This window comes from Aquarana catesbeiana, linkage group LG06, assembly GCF_042186555.1.
Source record: "Aquarana catesbeiana isolate 2022-GZ linkage group LG06, ASM4218655v1, whole genome shotgun sequence".
NCBI lineage: Eukaryota > Metazoa > Chordata > Amphibia > Anura > Ranidae > Aquarana > Aquarana catesbeiana.
The window spans coordinates 250,414,472-250,432,332 of NC_133329.1; the positions used below are offsets into that span (position 1 = coordinate 250,414,472).

The following is a 17,861-nucleotide window of genomic DNA, read 5'->3' on the forward strand; positions in this document are numbered from 1 at the left end:
CCCCCCCCCACAACACGGGCAGCGTCTGAGACTATCACAACACTAGCAACACTAGTATCACTATCAAGTTCACAACACTAACACAATAGCAGCAGATTATTATGAAAAAGTGAAGTTGAACTGTAGATTCACTATTTTTCTGCTGCTGTGCTTATGCTTAATTGCTAAATAATTCAGGTTCTCTGACAAACGGATCAGCTAAGATTGACTGTCTTCTGAAATGATTCAGTGTGTGTGTCTCTCTCTGCTAGCAAATTGTAAGTGAAAGTAAGTTGGCTGTACGTGTATACTTAGTTCTAGCTATTTTACTGCCCCTCCTCTTTGGTTACAATCGGCCAATAGCATTCATCATCATCATTATTTTTATTTTACTTCCCCCACCCAATTCCAGCAGCGATCTTTTCTCTCTATGTCGAATCTTTTCTCTCTATGTCGAATCTTTTCTCTCTATTTAGAATAATCTTGGACTAATAGAGCTAAGGTTAGGCACATTCGACCACAGGTTTTATAAACACAGATTGTTATTGTCAGCGTCATGTTGAATCTCCTATCTATATCGAACTGTTGTCGCAACGAAAACGAAAATAAAGCATTTGTTTATGTCGGATCTATCTGCTCTACCCCTCCAGTGCTCACTGCACAGTGGGCTGTGGAAGGGGTGGGAGTAGCAGCTGGGACAGTCTCCCAGTGGCATGCTGAGAGGCTGAGCCAGCTGCTGGTCAGGCATCTGAGTGGATCCTGACATCAAAGTCAGGATCTCTCCAGAGCCTGGACTGGCTGAGTGACATCATCCGACAGTGGACTTTAGCCCGAATATGGGTTAAAGGAGTGCAGAGCGAAGTGCACTCCTGTGATCCCCAGGAGATGTAGAGGCAAAGGAACTTTGGTATTATTTGGTAAGGCAAAGGTTCCTAACCCCCGGGCAGGCAGACCGCTGCCGGTCTGCTGCCTGTTGATGACTGGGCCACACAACGGAAGGTGAGTGACGACTGTGGTCCGCACAGGGCTATCACAGACCGCGGTCACCGCTCACCACCTGCTGTGCAGCCATACCTGTTTTTCCTCTCCTGGCTCCTCCTCCCCCCCGACAATGTCATCCTATCAGGGCAGGGGACAGGAGGAGCTGCAGAATGGAGAGCTCCTTCCGTCTCCTGCCCTGCTGATGGGATAACATTGTTGGGTGGGTGGGCAGGAGAGCTGGGAGAGGACACACAGACTGAGCACAGCCTCTGCCCTGCCAAAGGTACAAGTCATAAACAGGGGAGGCAAAGATTAGAATGGAGAGGGAGGCAAGGGGGGGAAGACTGCAGGGGCACTGTGATGGAGGAGGCTGTGATTGCTAGGGGGCCGGTACAGTGCCCATTTACAGTGCAGTCCCTTACACAGTGCCCCTTTACATTGCAGTCCCCTTTACATCACAGCCCTCCTTTACATTACAGTGCCACCTTTACATCACAGCGCCCCTTTACATATATGAATATCCCACCCCCCCAACCGCGGTCCCTGGTGCCAAAAAAGTTGGGAATCACTGCTCTAAGGGTTTCCCTGTAGTTAAACATTTGAGAGAGACTGCTGTAGACAGATTAAAGGATGCCAAGGTGCCTTTCTGAGATACTGCACCTGTAACAAGCTGCCAAACAGGGGTGACCTGTCCATTAAGGGTGCACGGGTGCCGCCCCCTCTCTTTAGCCACACCCTTTATGTAGAATGGATAGATTCATGCACTGCATGAATCTATTCATGGCCGCCGCCACCCCCTATTCAGGCGCCTGTCCTCTTTTAGGACGCCGGGTGCCTGAATTACAGCGACGGGGTGTTTTTTTTAAGCATTTGATGAGGCACATTGGCGGCATTTGATGGGCACAGTGCGGCATTTTATGGGCACAGTGGCTGCAATTGATGGGCACAGTGGTTGCATTTGATGGCACAGTGATTGCATTTGATGGCACAGTGGCTGCATTTGATGGCACAGTGGCTGCAATTGAGGGCACAGTGGCTGCGTTTGATGGCAAAGTGGCGGCAATTGATGGCACAGTGGCTGTGTTTGATGGCACATTGGCGGCAATTGATGGCACAGTGGCAGCATTTGATGGCACAGTGGCTGCATTTGATGGCACAGTGGCTGCATTTGATGGCACAGTGGCGGCAATTGATGGCACAGTGGCTGCATTTGATGGCACAGTGGCTGCAATTGAGGGCACAGTGGCTGCGTTTGATGGCACAGTGGCTGCAATTGATGGCACAGTGGCTGCAATTGATGGCACAGTGGCTGTGTTTGATGGCACAGTGGCTGCAATTGATGGCACAGTGGCTGTGTTTGATGGCACAGTGCCTGCATTTGATGGCACAGTGGCTGCAATTGAGGGCACAGTGGCTGCGTTTGATGGCACATTGGCTGCAATTAAAGGCACAGTGACTGTGTTTTATGGCACAGTGGCTGCAATTGATGGCACAGTGAGGCTGCAATTGATGTTTTTTTCAGTTTGTTTGTGCCCCCTCAAAAATTTTGAGCACCAGCTGCCAGTGCTGCCAAATATATCAGTTACTGTGTTATCACAGGAAGCTGATTATGTGACTATTGTATGATTTCATTTATTGTACACTATAATGCTATCTATTTTACAGTTACTTCAGTTCTCCTTTCATGTTCCACTATACAGAGGACCGGTTCCCTCAGCTGACTGTACTGAGGTAATTATATGCCCATCGCCCCTGCCGTGCCGTGCAGTGGAGGGAGGAAGTCAGAATGAAGGAACAGCGTCTGCATACAGGAGGCGGGACTCTGCTCTTGCTTGGCGCTGATTGGCTGCTTGTAACTTTCAGTTTCGTGAGGGGCATTGCCTGTAAATCGCTGGCTTCCAGGAAAAGGAAACTAGACGGGTCTTATGGTCAGGGTCCTAGACTCAATTCTCACAACTGGAGGAGACTCTGAGCTGGAAGGTAAGGTGACAGAGCTCTGTACGTGTTACTGGGATAACAAGTTGTAGGTGATATTATTTACATATTCTTCCTTCATAACATCAGGCCCTGAGGTAATCACATTGCTGGCACTTTTTATACATATTGCTTAGTTGTCACATGGAGGAGTAGAAAATAAGACATTCTGGAGATAAAATGAAGTATTTCTAGTTTATGGGGTCTGACTATTGATCTAATAGCAAGAGAACTGTGTATTATGGGTTGTCATAATGTTCACATTTATTTTACTTCATTGTAGGTGGTTTGCAGATTTTCTGCACACAGCTTTTTTTAAAAAATGCATTTATTAATTTTTTGCATTTGAGCCTGCAAAGCATTGTGACTGCAATCATTGGATCGTGGGTGCAATGCTCTGGCTCCTGCAGACTATTCCTCCAGCTGGAGCCGGTCCAGAGCTTTTGGTTACAAGGTTGGAGAAAGTATGAGGTGTTGTCACTACACTTATGCACCGATGACATCTAAGTCCCCGTTCACATAGAGCGCGGCTTTAAAATCATGCAATTTCACCTGAAATGGCACGATTTCAAAGCGGCATCTCAGTGCGACTTCGAAGACATCTGTGCGGCTTCATGCATAGATGTCTATTGAAGTTGCACCTGAAATCACCAAACGTAGTGCATATACTACTTTTTCAAATCGATGCAGCACCACAAAGTTGGCGCACATCAATTTGAACACTGCCATTGCCGGTGTTCTGCCGAAAAAGTTCCGCTCGGCGGATAAGGACCCCCCTCTACTGCGAAGGCGCAGCGCCTGCGCAGTAGGATCCGGCGGAAATAGCCGAAGATAAATAGGGGAAAATCAGCTGTACACGGCGCCTGTAAGAGGGCCCCTCGCGGGCTCGCTTCGCTCGCCACGCTTCGCTCGCCACGCTTCGGGCACAGCCTCGCTTCGCCCGGCTCTTTTTTATTCCCCCTCTAGGTCCACTTGGATGGTGGGGAAGGAACCTGGACCTAGAGCGCAGGCGCCGTGTACAGCTGATTGTAGATTTTGTCGTTTGGCTATCTCCGGCGGCTGCTAGTAGTTTGTACTGCGCAGGCGCTGCGCCTGCGCAGTACAGGGGGGGAACTTATCCGCCGAGGGAACTTTCTCGGCAAGACACCAGCAATAGGATGTGAGTTGTCAAATCGCATGACAAATCGCTTCAATGTGAACGGCTGAATCCTTCTCCTGCAGCGACAGATGGGACTTCAGGCAGCACCATGAGCAATCAAAAAAAAATGACAAGAGCCTGCGGAGAGAAGTACCCCTGGATTCAGTAAGGGGGGGTGGGGGGCTAAGGACTGTGACCATGTTTCACCCTAAATTATAGTGGTTGTAAACCCTTACATATACCCAGTGAAATGACTAGCCTCTTGTGATGCACAGAATCATAAAAAACAAACCCTCCTACATAATTAGTACCTGTTTATCTGTAGCCCTCTCTCCTCTAAAGCGCACATTATATTCAGCATTTCTGAGCTTCCAGAAGGCAGGGGTGAGGATTTGATGCCACACACTGCACAGCATAGAGCATGGAGCTGAGTGTAATGTGAGACCTGAGTGGAAGGAAAGAGCACACACCCCTCTACACCATTGGGAAACATGCACGACTGAGGCTGTGAGTCATCTGCTGTGCTCTGGAGAAGGGTCGGGACGTCTCTCAGGATTGTTGGGTGTTGTCAGAAGTGACTTATGCATATAGCAGTCAAATGACAGAGCAGACAGAAATCACACCCAGTGCTTTAGATCAAGGAAAGTACACACTATAGAAGGATATGTTTTGTTCATTTTTCATTTCAGGGTTTACAACCACTTTAACAATGTAAAAATTGTACAAATTAAAGTGTCTTTAAAGTTAAAAGGTTTTTCACAATAATGCACTCCATGCATTGAAGCAGAGCTTCACCCAAAAGGGGAAGTTCTGCTTAAAAACCTCCTCCCCCACAGAGATGGCACTTTTTTTGGGAGTGGGAGTGGGTACCTGATTTTGACAGGTACCTGCTCCCACTTTCGCTTGGATCGCCTAGGCGAGTCAAGCAAAAGTTCTACACCACCCACCTGTCACTGAACCATTTACAACAGCTCGGGTATGTGCAGTGGGCACCCAGCTATGAAGCTGCAAGCTGTCATAGCTGGGTGCCCGCAGTTGAGATGCCAGTGCCGGGAACCAAACACTGGTGGAGAAAACAGCTTGGTTGGGCACAGCGCTTGATCCTTGGACAGGTAAGAATCTTTTTATTAAAAGTCAGCAGCTATAGTTTTTGTAGCTGCTGACTTTTAATTTTTACACAGGAAACTGGAGCTCTTCTTTAAAGCGGAGTTTCACCCACATTTATAACTTTGCGCCATCCAGTGCATTGTTGCAGGGTTAACACGCATTGGCAATTTTTTTTTTTTGGTCGATTTGGTTCCAAATGGGTAATTGCTCCTCTTCCTGTGTACCTCGTCGCAAACAAAAATGTTTGCACTGCGCTTTGTGGTTTATACACGAGTTTGGGAGGTGCATGCTGGGTAGCCAGCAGCACCTTTTCCCCGGAAGAGGATACTAGTGGGCTTCACATGCCCACAATGAAGATGGGAGCTCGCTCGGAAAGGAAGAGAAAGGTTAGTTTAAACAAAAAAAAAAAGCATATAGAAAAACGACATTACATATAATAACCTATTTTATTGCTTTAGGTACTAACATCACGGGGGTGTTTAAAAAAAAGAAAGTCTGGAACTCTGCTTTAAGGTTAAAAACCTTCTCTGTGGCAGCTACCCACTTATACTTACCTGAGCCCATTCTTGATCCAGCACTGTTCACGAGAACAGCGTCTCTCGGCTCTCTCCCCCCTCACAGGGTAGATTGGTAGCAGTGAGGGACACTCCTGCTGCTGTCAATTAAATCCTATTAGCGTTGGGGCGGGGTCAAGCCCCGCTGTCTATAGATGCAGGCAGCAGGGCTCATGAGTGCCCCTATAGGAATTGGCTTCCTATGGTGGGCACTTGGTGAGGGGGAGGAGCCAGGAGCGCCATTTGGGACCAGAGAAAAGGAGGAACAGAGCTGCTCTGTGCAAAACCACTGACAAAGTGAACTAAAATGTACGCCATTTTCACCCTGGTGTAAATGCTCTATTAGGTGTCATTTACACTAATGCCTTTTTTGATGCATTTTGCAGAAATGCAGTTAAATTTTTAACATGGGTTCCCATGGAACATGTTCACATCAATGCATTTTTATGCCTCTGCATTTTTGGAAAGGGTCAGGGACATTTTTCCCTGCAAAATGCAACATTTTGCATGTAATAGACTTTAATTGACCCACATCCAAAACGCAAGTACCGTGTTTTTACTGCAATTTTGACGCGATTTTGCCATGATTTGCGTTTTGCAATTTGTGTGTTTTTTTTTTTGCTGTACATTTACTGTATATAACTGGTTGCTAAAGAGGGGGCCGGGAAGCCAGCTGCCATGTCCTTAACAGCCGATGAGTCATCAGCTGTCAGCGGGCTTCCGCTGCCAGCTGCCGGCAAAAAAAATAGTGAAAAAAAAACCGGCGGGGGGTCCCCCCCCCCAGGTCCATACCAGGCCCTTGTGTCTAGTATGGATTCGGAGGGGACCCCTCCAAGGCAAAATTTAAAGAAAAAATGCCCCCCCCCAAAATCCATACCAAACCCTTATCTGAGCATGCAGCACGGTAGGTCAGGGAAGGGAGGGGACGAGTGAGCGCCACCCCCCGAACCATTCAGGCCACGTACCCTCAACATGGGGGGGTGGGTGCACTCCCCCCCCAAAGCACCTTGCCCCCATGGCCTCTTCCTGACAACCCTTGCCCGGTGGTTGTCGGGGTTTGCGGGCGGGGGGGCTTATCGGAAACTGGAAGCCCCCTTTAACAAGGGGGGCCCCCAGATCCTGGCCTCCCGCCCATGTGAATGAGTAGGGGTACATCGTACCTCTACTCATTCACCACAAAAAAGTAGTGTAGTGTGAAAAAATACAGTACGTAGACAGTTTTTGACAAGTCTTTTATTAAAAATATCTTCTTCCTCCTATCTTCCTCCATCTTCTCCCGCATCTTCCTCCCCTGCGCTTCTCTTTCTCCCTCTTCTTCTTCCGCTCTTCTTCTTTCTCCTGTCTTCTTTGTCCGGTGTTCTTTGCCGTCACTCTCACCAACGACCCTCCTCCGATGTTGCATCCCGCTGATCTGTGCACACCGATGTCAAGTATTTCTTAGATAACGATGGGGGCGTGGTCATTGGATGATGATGCCTCCGAACGACATCATCCGATGGCCACGCCCCCATCATTATCTAAGAAATGCTTGACATCGGCGTGGGCAGATCAGCGAGTCGCAACATCGGAGGGAGGTCATCGGCAGGAGCGATGGCAGAGGAAGAACATAGGACAAAGAAGACAGTAGAAAGAAGAAGAGTTGGAGAAGGAGAAGCCCAGAGGAGGAAGATGTGGGAGGAAATGGGGAAGACCGGAGGAAGAAGAAGATATTTTTAATAAAAGACTTGTCAAAAACTGTCTACTGTATTTTTTCACACTACACTACTTGTTTTTGGTGAATGGGTAGGGGTACCCCATACTCATTCACATAGGGTGGAGGCTAGGTTCTGGAGGCCCCCTTTTTGAAGGGGGCTTCCAGATTCTGATAAGCCCCCCGCCCGCAGACCCCGACAACCACCAGACAAGGCTTGTCAGGAAGAGACCAAAAGGTGCTTTGGGGTGGGGGGCGCATATTGAGGGGGTTGCCCATGTTGAGGGCATGTGGCCTGGTATGGTTCGGGGGGGGTGCTCGCTCGTCCCCTACCGATCTGCCGGGCTGCATGCTTGGATAAGGTTCTGGTATGGTTTTGGGGGAGACCTTACTCCTTATTTTTTTTACATTTTGGCGTGGGGGGGGGGGGCTGGTATGGACCTTGGGAGGGACTCCAACCTGTTTTTTTTTTTTTTTTTTTTTTTTTTTACAATTCATTTTTTCATTTTTTTAGCTGGCAATTCTTTTTTTTTTTAAATTCAGCAGGGAAGCTTATGACTCATCGGTTGTTAAGGACGCGGCGGCCGGCTTCCTGGCTCCCTACTTAGCAAGCAGCTATATACAGTGTAAAAAGAAAAAAAATAACCCCGCAAATCGCGGTAAAAACATGTGTCCAAAAACGCGGCAAGCACCGCAAAAAGCACTGCAGAAACGCTCAAAAGCAACATGCATAGATATGAATCGAGCCTTAAGGTACTAACTATGAAGTGGCATACGTGGGCAATAGTCACAAAATAGTAGCAACTGTCAATTTTTAGCCAGGAATTGGAAAAGTATATAAAAAAAAAAAAAAAAGTATATATATTAATATAATTAATATACGAATGTATTGTTTTTAGCTAGTTGCAAACATATATCTTGCAATAAAGTAGTATTAAACCCTTATTTTAGCTTAACACATTGTTCAAATTCTTACCCTAGCACTTGCCGTTCAATTTTCAAAGCTGCTGCCCTTTCAGTGTTGCTTCCCTGAACTCCTTGTCTTCACAAGAAAGCGTTAACAGTGCAGTCTCCAGCCAGCCTGTTAGTTTAAAGAAGTGAGGGGCAGGGGAGTGCCTTGCCATCTCAGGCTACAGGATTGTGTGTTTTTATTGATGCCCACCATGCAGGCAGAGATGACGCAAGTCTTTGCATGCAAGGGCGACTCCAGAGAAAGCAGCCACTCTGAAAAAGGAAACCTGGAGCAGTGACCATGGCGTGAGTTTAAACAGGAGCATAAGCAATTAAAGGATTAAAGATAAAGAAACTGCGCATTCAGTAAATGATTAAATCAGCTACTAAAAATGCTTAAACAAACTGAGGGTTTGGTATCACTTCAAGCTAGGGCTGCAACTAACGATTATTGTCATAATCGATTAGTTGGCCGATTATTGTTTCGATTAATCGATTAATCGGTTAATAACTTTAAAAAAAAAGTGTGGTGTATAATTTAGTTAATATGTAAAGTTTAAAAAAAAGGCAATTTATTCTTAAATATCTCTATGCAGTGGTGAATATAAGTAACCAACTATATGGTTAGGGAGCAAAATATCTAATCCACTCTGAGAATAACAGACAGAAGAGATATTCTGTACATACTATTAGAGGAGATATACTGTATATACTATTAGAGGAGGTATACTGTGTATATACTATTAGAGGAGGTATACTGTGTATATACTATTAGAGGAGATATACTGTATATACTATTAAAGGGTGAATCTGGTAAATATCATCAGACTCAGAGATCTATTTTTTATTTTAAAAAAACAAACAATGTCTTCCCCGACAAATGACAAAAAATGTCATTTTAAGAACGTTCGTTCAATTTTCTAATTGTTAGTGGGGTCAAAATCGAATTGTCAAAGGATCTGCGGGAAAAGGTAGTTGAACTGTAAAAAAAACAGGAAAGAGATATAAAAAGATATCCAAGGAATTGAGAATGCCAATCAGCAGTGTTCAAACTCTAATCAAGAAGTGGAAAATGAGGGGTTCTGTTGAAACCAAACCACGGTCAGGTAGACCAACTAAATGTATTTATTTAATTTATTTACAGTAGAGATTATTTGCTCTATTTGTACTATAAAGAGCTCATTTTAGTTTTTTTTTAACCCCATTATGTTATAGGCCGATTAATCGATTCTGTAAATAGTAATCGATTAATTTCATAATCGATTAGTTGTCGATTAATCGATTAGTTGTTTCAGCCCTGCTTCAAGCAATTGTTATATGTGAAACTGGAGGAGTGTTTTGCTATACATAAGTCTGGAATGTCACAGATATACAGCCTTGAAGGTTACAGATGGAGAGGGGCTAACATAGGAGCAGCATATTTCTATTTCATGCAAAACAATAATGAATTATCATTTGTCATATCATATACAGAACCAGCCACATCAGTTTGTACTTGTTGCATTGCTCCCCAAGTGCCAAACTTTGCCCCAATTTCTTTATTTATCTTTTACCCCTTTAAGCTCATGCACCAGTTTTTATACCAGAGCAATTTTTGCTATAGCTATAGTTCTATAGATGATCTGTATTCATGCTACCAAATTGTTTGCAATTAAAGTGATTCTAAAAGTTTGGTTTAAAAAAAAAAATCACAAACGCGTCATACTTACCTGCTCTGTTTTTGCACAGAGCAGGCCCAATCCTCTTTTTCTTGGGTCCCCCGTCGGTGCGTCTGGCTCCTCCCCCCTGACAAGTGCCTGCTATGGGGGCACTGGTGCGTGCTCGCTCCTAAGCCCCATTCTTTGCATTCATAAGACACATAGAGCCATAGCTTGCCCCCCACCCACTCTTTCCTCATTGGCTCACTGGCTGTGATTGACAGCAGTGGGGGCCAATGGCTTCTGCTGCAGTGTTTCAGCCAGTGAGGAGAGAGAGATCCGGGACAGCCCATCCCAGACTCCTGTGCACATCGCCGGATCTAGATGGGCTCAGGTAAGTATTAGGGGGGCTGTGGGGGGAGCATCACACAGAAGGTTTTTTACCTTCATGCATAGAATGCATGAAGATAAAAAAAACCTTGTGCCTTTACAACCACTTTAATAACTAAAGCTGGCCACACACCTCACAATCTGAATGTGTAATCTAGCCAAACTCCTTAAGGCTGGGTTCACACTGCTGCGGTGCGGGAACACAGCGAATTTACTGCGGGTTCCCGCATCGCACCAACTCGCACGGCAGTTCACACTGCCATATGCGAACTGCTGGGGAGTGTCATACAATGTTAATGACACCCCCAGTTCAGCCCGCATATCGCACTGCGAATTGACAATTTGGACATGTATCGGATCGCATAGGTGTGAACACCCAGGCGATCCGATTCTGGTCCGAACAAAAAAAAGGTTCCTGTGCGAGTTTGGACCAAATGCGGTGCAATATCAGCCATACTATCTGTATGGCTGATATCACACAGCACAGACATCGCATGTGATGTGAACAGCAGTGCGCTGCGAATCACATACGATGTCTGCCACCGCAGCAGTGTGAACCCAGCCTTAGATCTACCAAAACTATGTATTAAAAGCACAATCCGCTTAATTTGTATCCAGACAAGTAGGCTCCCTTACTGCACAATTGTTGGTTGATCTAAAGATTGTTTAGTTAGATTGCAAGGTACAAGCATAAGAGAAACAATTAATCTGTGGTGTAAGCAGCACTGATGGGGCTGCAGTGATTATCAGGGTACTGAGCTTCTTTCTTGGCAGATTACGACTTCAATAGAAACACCTGAAAATGCAGCTCTCCACGCCTATTTTCATCCCCGTAACACTTTCTCTTGGCTAAACAAAAATATCTGAAGCTGTAAAACGCTTGTAATTCACTTCAAAAATGTTCAAAGACTCTCAAATAAAGACACCTGAAAGTCACTTTGGTCGGGTGTGAGCGGAGCGAGCTACTTTTCATTTTGTCTCCATAGACTTCATGGAAACGCGTAAAAAGCACGACAGGAGCTTTTTTTGAGGGTCTTTTCAAGCTTTTTCTTGCACGTTTTCTGCTCAAACAGCAACTCTCTGCCCCTTTTTCATCAGCACTCTACACCTTTTAGTTGAAAAGCACTAGAAAAAACCTGCAAAAACACGCAATTTTTCGAAAAAACACTCAAAAACGCTTGAGGAAAAAAAAAAAGGTTTGAAAACGTGACGCTTAGGTGGGAATATAGCCTCAAAGTCAGTTTAAACCCAATTATATGAAGGCCAGTCTCTGACCAACAGCTGGGTAAGTATTTTTCCTGCAATTAGGTTAAATTAATATTGCAAATGACTGCTCTGATTTCATGTTCTTGTTCAGGATGGCACAGTGGTATGACTTACAGCAAATCGATTCCAAATTCTTGGAACAAGTCCATCAGTTGTATGATGACAGCTTTCCCATGGAGATAAGACAGTATCTAGCTCAATGGTTAGAAGGACAAGACTGGTAAGTATTTTATATGTTGTATTATTACATTATTTCACATTATACATTTGGGGGCTAGGTGGGTGGCATGGCAGGTTTTGTGGTAGAGGCCAGAAGGGTGTAAAACCATGCCTACTAGAAGCTTTCAAACATCTGTTTATTTATATCCATGCAGAGCTCAGTTAAAGGGGGGTTCTGGTCGTTTTTTTTTTTTCTTTTAATTCAGCAGCTACAAACACTGTAGCTGCTGACTTTTAATAAGGACACTTACATGTCCAGCGAGCCCGCGATGTCACCCCCCCCCCGAGGCCGATCCGTCCTCCGGATCGGCCGGCGGCGCCTCCATCCTAACTAAGGGAAACAGGCAGTGGAGCCTTGCGGCTTCACTGCCAGTTTCCTACTGCGCATGTGCGAGCGGCGCTCTGTGAATGGCCCCATTGTTTCCTGGGACACACATGTCCCAGAAGGCAACGGGGCCGCTCACCTTAGGAGGAGGAAGCGCCGCAGAATAGGAAGAGGCAGATTAGGAAGACTGCCTAACAACAGGGGTTTCAGGTAAGATAAAATTTTTTTTTTCAAATGTTTTTTTTCAAATTTTTTAATGAATTTTAATGCCATTTCCTGTTTTAGGTTGGACCTCCACTTTAAGGCTCGTTTATACTTGCCTCTGTCATTGCAGCTCCTCTGATAAGCAATCCATAGTGGATCGTTTTTCCAGGGCATTTTACAGGTGGCTCAGAGGCCATATGTCACCTGTTTTAACCCTTGAAAAGCTGCAGTACCTCTCTGCAACAGCATTCATGGTTGCAGCACGGCCCCACTGACTGTCCCCAAAAGCAACCTGTGGTATAATTTTACTGCAAGGCATTGTGGCTGCTGCCCCAGCAAGTGTATACAAAAAATATTTGTTTTTGTTATGTGTGGGAATGACAACGTTGCAGCTCAACCATTCAAAGGACTGGGGCCAGTGAACCTAGAAGGAAGACTGGGGGAGGATGGAAGCCCTGTCAGCTTTGACAGTGCACCACTGGTTGGCTTCGTTTTGAGGTAAGTATTTAGTAATATGCTAGTATGCAATGCATACTAGCACATTATGCCATTCCCTTGCAGGGGATTTTTTATTTCAAAGGCTATAATTTACTACCACTTAAAATGCATAGTTTAGTTACAATATAATGTCACATCATGTTCTTGTTTTGTAGCATAAAATGGAGTTATACTGCATCTGAGCATCACAAACCATAAGCGCTATATAATTCATTTTTAATAATCAAAGCAAACTCCCCCATCCATCCATCCATCCATGTTTCCATGCTTTATTTTGCTGAGAAAACGCCCCCACCTAGCATTTCTTCCCATGGACATCTTGAGTAAGGGCAAATGATCCATGTAGCATTTACTTCCTGGAATCCATCTGCCCTTAGCTTAGGCATGCAGGCAGCAGGGCGTGCTTAGCTAAGAAAGCCTCCTCCTCCCCTCATAAAGACCCGTGGGATTTATGAGATCATTTACCTAGGTCTGGGAACCAGGAAGTAGCTAAAGATATTAGAAAAAAGTGGTGAATAAGTCGAAGCCACACATTTTAGATTTTAGGATAGACAGAATCATCAGAAAGACCTTACAAGAAACGTATCCATTGTCATGGAAAGATGACGGCATACCCTACCTGGGTACTATCTTAAAGTGGAGTTCCAACCCCCAAAAAAAAAAATTAGTAACGTGTTTAAAAAAAAAATAAAAAAAAACATTTGGAGAAATTTTTTTTTTTACTCACCTCTAAATGCCTGTTGCTAGGGGGTCCCTCTTAGTCTGCCTTCTTTGGTGCCTGAGCTCCTGACGTCACTTCCCTCGGCGCAGGAAGGGAGATCGCCTCTTTCCCCTCCCTCTTGTCAATCATCTGGGACACGTGACCGGTCCCAGATGATTGCGGGGCCAATGACAGCGTGCGGCGTGGCTCGCGCATGCGCAGTGGGCGCCCGGTTGTGAAGCCACAGCCGGGCGCCCACAGTCAGAATGCCGGCACCACCGAGCGGAGGGGGGGACGAGCACGGCTTTGATCCCCCGCATCGCTGGGCCCTGGGACAGGTAAGTGTCCAATTAAAAGTCAGCAGCTGCAGTATTTGTAGCTGCTGACTTTTAATTTTTTTTTTTTAAATAGGAACCCCACTTTAATGAATTCATCTGACTATGTACAGCCAGCTATGTACTCTGGATTGGAAAACTCAGAGATCAACTCTCATGGCTAGCAAAACATGAACTGCCATGATCAGGCCGCTTGGCGGCCTTTAAAATGCAGGTACTACCTTCAGTTCTATATGGTTTTTAGAACAGTACCCATTCCAGTCCCAAAATAATTTTTCACTATGGTACAATCTATGCTGAACCCATATCTATGGCAAGGTAGAAGAGCACACTGTGCTTTCAGTAAACTAACGAAATCCAGAGCAGCAGGTGGGATGGGACATACAGCTCTGTATGATTACTACTTAGCTGCCATCTTAGTACAGAGAAAAACAATGGTTTACATATCCACATAGTTCTCTGTGGTGTGATTTAGAAAAGACAGCGACACTCCATGGAGACTTATGCCCTGTACACACGATCGGACTATCCGACAGAAAATGTGTGATCGGAGCTTGTTGTCGGAAATTCCGACCGTGTGTGGGCTCCATCGGACTTTTTCCATGGAAATTTCCGACACACAAAGTTTGAGAGCTGGCTCTAAAATTTTCCGACAACAAAATCCGTTCGCGTAAATTCCGATCATGTGTAGACAGTTCCGACACACAAAGTGCCACGCATGCTCGGAATCAAGCAAAAGAGCAGCACTGGCTATTGAACTTCATTTTTCTCGGCTCGTCGTACGTGTTGTACGTCACCGCGTTCTTGACGTTCGCAATTTCCGACCAACTTTGTGTGACCGTGTGTATGCGCTTGAGCCAACATCCGTCGGAAAAAATCTGATGGATTTTGTTGTCGGAATGTCCGATCGTGTGTACAGGGCATTAGTATCATACCTACATGTACACCAACGTGGAAATACTTCACCACACAACTTGAAGAATCAGAGTCTACATCAGAACTCCCTATCCTATAACTCTGGCAGCTTTATCTAAGCTTACCTCTGCCTGGTCATTATCACATTGGACCCAACAGGATACCTCCAGCGTTTCAGATCTTTTTCAAGACGGCTCTTTAAAAACTTTTCCCAATTTGTGTGTGGAATATGCTCTTCCACAAACTGAACAATTCAACTACTGCCACATAGCATCTCTACTACATAAACTTCCCAACATTAAATCTAAAGTACCTGTGAAGATAGCCTCGATTTCTCAGACCCAGTACTAGCCCAAACGGAGGTATTCCTCTATTCTATGCTACCATCAATAACAAAAACAACATTCTCCAAATCTTCTTCATTACAAGCTTGGGAAAGAGAGCTGGAGCTATCATTCTCGGCATCCCAATGGCAGAAAGCTCCATCTACAGACTACGCAGCAACAAAATGCGTTGGGCTATGGGAACGAACTTAAAATTATGTTACGCTGGTACTAAACACCATTCCGCATTTCCTTGTCAAAAGATTTTATTGAATATACAACAGTCAGCAAAACGTACATGTTGAATAATCGCATATGAATAGATAAAGTCTAATTTTGCTATTACATAGGAAAATTAAAGATAAGTAGAAAAAAAAACAAGAGAAAACAAATCATATTCAAAGATTACATTGTACATATAAGGGAATTAGTGTGGGGAGTCTAAAGACTGTATGTTATTGCTGAATTAATCAGCCAATCTAAAGCTAAAGATTAAAGATATACAATGAGAACAATTCATTAAATTATAAAGAGAACAATGAACTTAAATAATACCATGTTCACAAGCAATAGAGAAAAAGAAAGGTAGGGGACAGAAAAGAAGAGAGTAGAAATAGACAGGAATATAGAAGAAGAGAGAGAGAGAGGGGGAGAAGGAGTTCACCAGATTGGTCCGAGAGCCATATGGAATTGAGTAAATACTAAGACCAGTCAATTTTAACTACTACCATGGCAATAGGACTTTTTCATCCATAGATGATGCGTTGAAAAATTGAATCAATGGGTTCCATAATTTCTCAAATTTTGGTATAAGATTAATTTCTATAGTAGCCATTTTAGAGTGAATCATGAAATTATTCATTCTATTTTTTGTCTCAGCCACTCCTAGTAAAGGGGATTTCCAGGCTTTCACAATTGTTTGTCTAGCGGCTGTGAGATGTTGGATCAAAAGCTTAAACTGTATATGTGTTAGATATACCGGTTTTAAGTTGAGCAAAGCCATGGTAGGATCAGGGTGAATTTTAAATTTGAACATTTCAGAGGCTATGCCAAAAATTTTCTTCCAGAAGGTCTGGGCTACCGGGCAGGCCCACCAGACATGCAATTGTGTGCCCAGGTCTGGGCAGCCACAAAAACAAAGAGCTGAGTAAGTTGGAACATATTTTGCGATTCTAGAAGATACTAGGTACCGAGTCAGAACTTTGTAATTTCTTTCCATCGCTAAAATGTTATCAGAAGATGTTTTAGTGGCCAGCCAGATATTTGACCATTCCATATCCTCAAGAGTTCATCCTAGGTCCTCCTCCCATTTCTGAACATAGGATGGTTTATCTAATTTAATATTAGCCAGTAAATGGGAGTAGATAGAGGAAATTTGTTTCTTGGCATGTGGATATTTTATACAAGTGAATTCAAACATAGTAAATTGGTGTAGAGGAGTGTCTGTATTTGTGAAAGGTGTGAAATAATTTTTGATCTGAAGATATCGGAATGTTTCTGATTGAGGTATTCCAAATGTTTCATGTAATTCTGGAAATGGGATAATGTTGGAAGGTGTGACGAATTTATGTAGTCTCGAGATTTCCATGGAGTCCCATATTTTAATCGATTTAGGGGAAACCCATGCTGGGTAAAAGGCCGGGTTTTTGAGGAAGGAGAGGAGAGTGTTATGAGGAGACTGCAGCTGATGCTTAGCTTTAAGCTTGTCCCAAAGGGTTATAAAGTGCTTTGTGATGGGGTTGCGTAAACCTAGAGGATCCTTGGGGTTAAGCCACAATAAATTTGAGACCGATAGAGGGTCACATTGTTTCATGTGTTGTGTGATATTTAAGTAAACTTGCCATATGTGCAGCTTTATAGTATGTTGCAAAGTTGGGGAAGCTAAGGCCAACAGAAGATTTGGGGAGGTACAAAGTATGTACAGGAATTTGTGGTTTTGTGGATCCCCATACAAATTTTTTCGTTCTATTTTGAATTAGTCGTAAAAATTAAGTCGGAATTGGAATCGGGAGAACTCTAAACAGATATAATAATTTAGGTAAGATCGACATTTTAATAGTATTAATCCTGCCAAACCAAGATAGTGGAAGGAAGGACCATTGTTTCATCAAATTTGTTATGTGTTTTAGAATAGGTGGATAGTTAGCTGAGAAGAGATCAGAGCTGGATGCTGTTAAATGTATGCCCAGATATGGGATTGTTTTCTCTGCCCAAGTGAAAGGGAGTGCTGACCTTACTATTTCTTTGTCTCTATCAGACAGGGATATATTGTATATATGTATGCTTGAGGACTATTATAAAGTGCGGCTATCCATTTGGTAAAATGAGGTCCAAAATCCCATTTCTGTAAAGTATGATAAAGATAGGTCCAAGAAACGGAGTCAAAGGCTTTCCTAATATCCAATGAGAGGAAACATGAGGGGATACGTTGGGTCTTGGCAATGTGTGCCAATAGAACTGCTCTGCGTACATTGTCTCCCGCTTGACGATTGGGCATAAAACCTACCTGATCTCTATGGATAAGGTTACCTATAATTTTATTAAGTCGACTTGCCAGGATTTTTGCTAATATTTTTATATCTATGTTTAAGAGAGATATGGGGCGATAATAATTATGAGATGTGTGATCAGCATTAGGTTTGGGTATCATACAGATAATTGCCATAAGTGCTTCT

General features: G+C 44.2%; 1 protein-coding gene across 1 annotated transcript in view; it reads left to right on the forward strand.

Annotated features, from left to right (window-relative positions):
* Positions 1-2,790: 2,790 nt before the first annotated feature.
* The window catches only part of STAT1 (signal transducer and activator of transcription 1), a 109,546-nt gene continuing 94,475 nt past the window's right edge, over positions 2,791-17,861 (forward strand). The window contains exons 1-2 of the mRNA XM_073633172.1: positions 2,791-2,940; positions 11,759-11,887. Coding sequence (XP_073489273.1) covers positions 11,760-11,887 — 128 coding nt within the window. The 5' untranslated portion in view covers positions 2,791-2,940; position 11,759. The remainder of the gene's footprint in view (positions 2,941-11,758; positions 11,888-17,861) is intronic.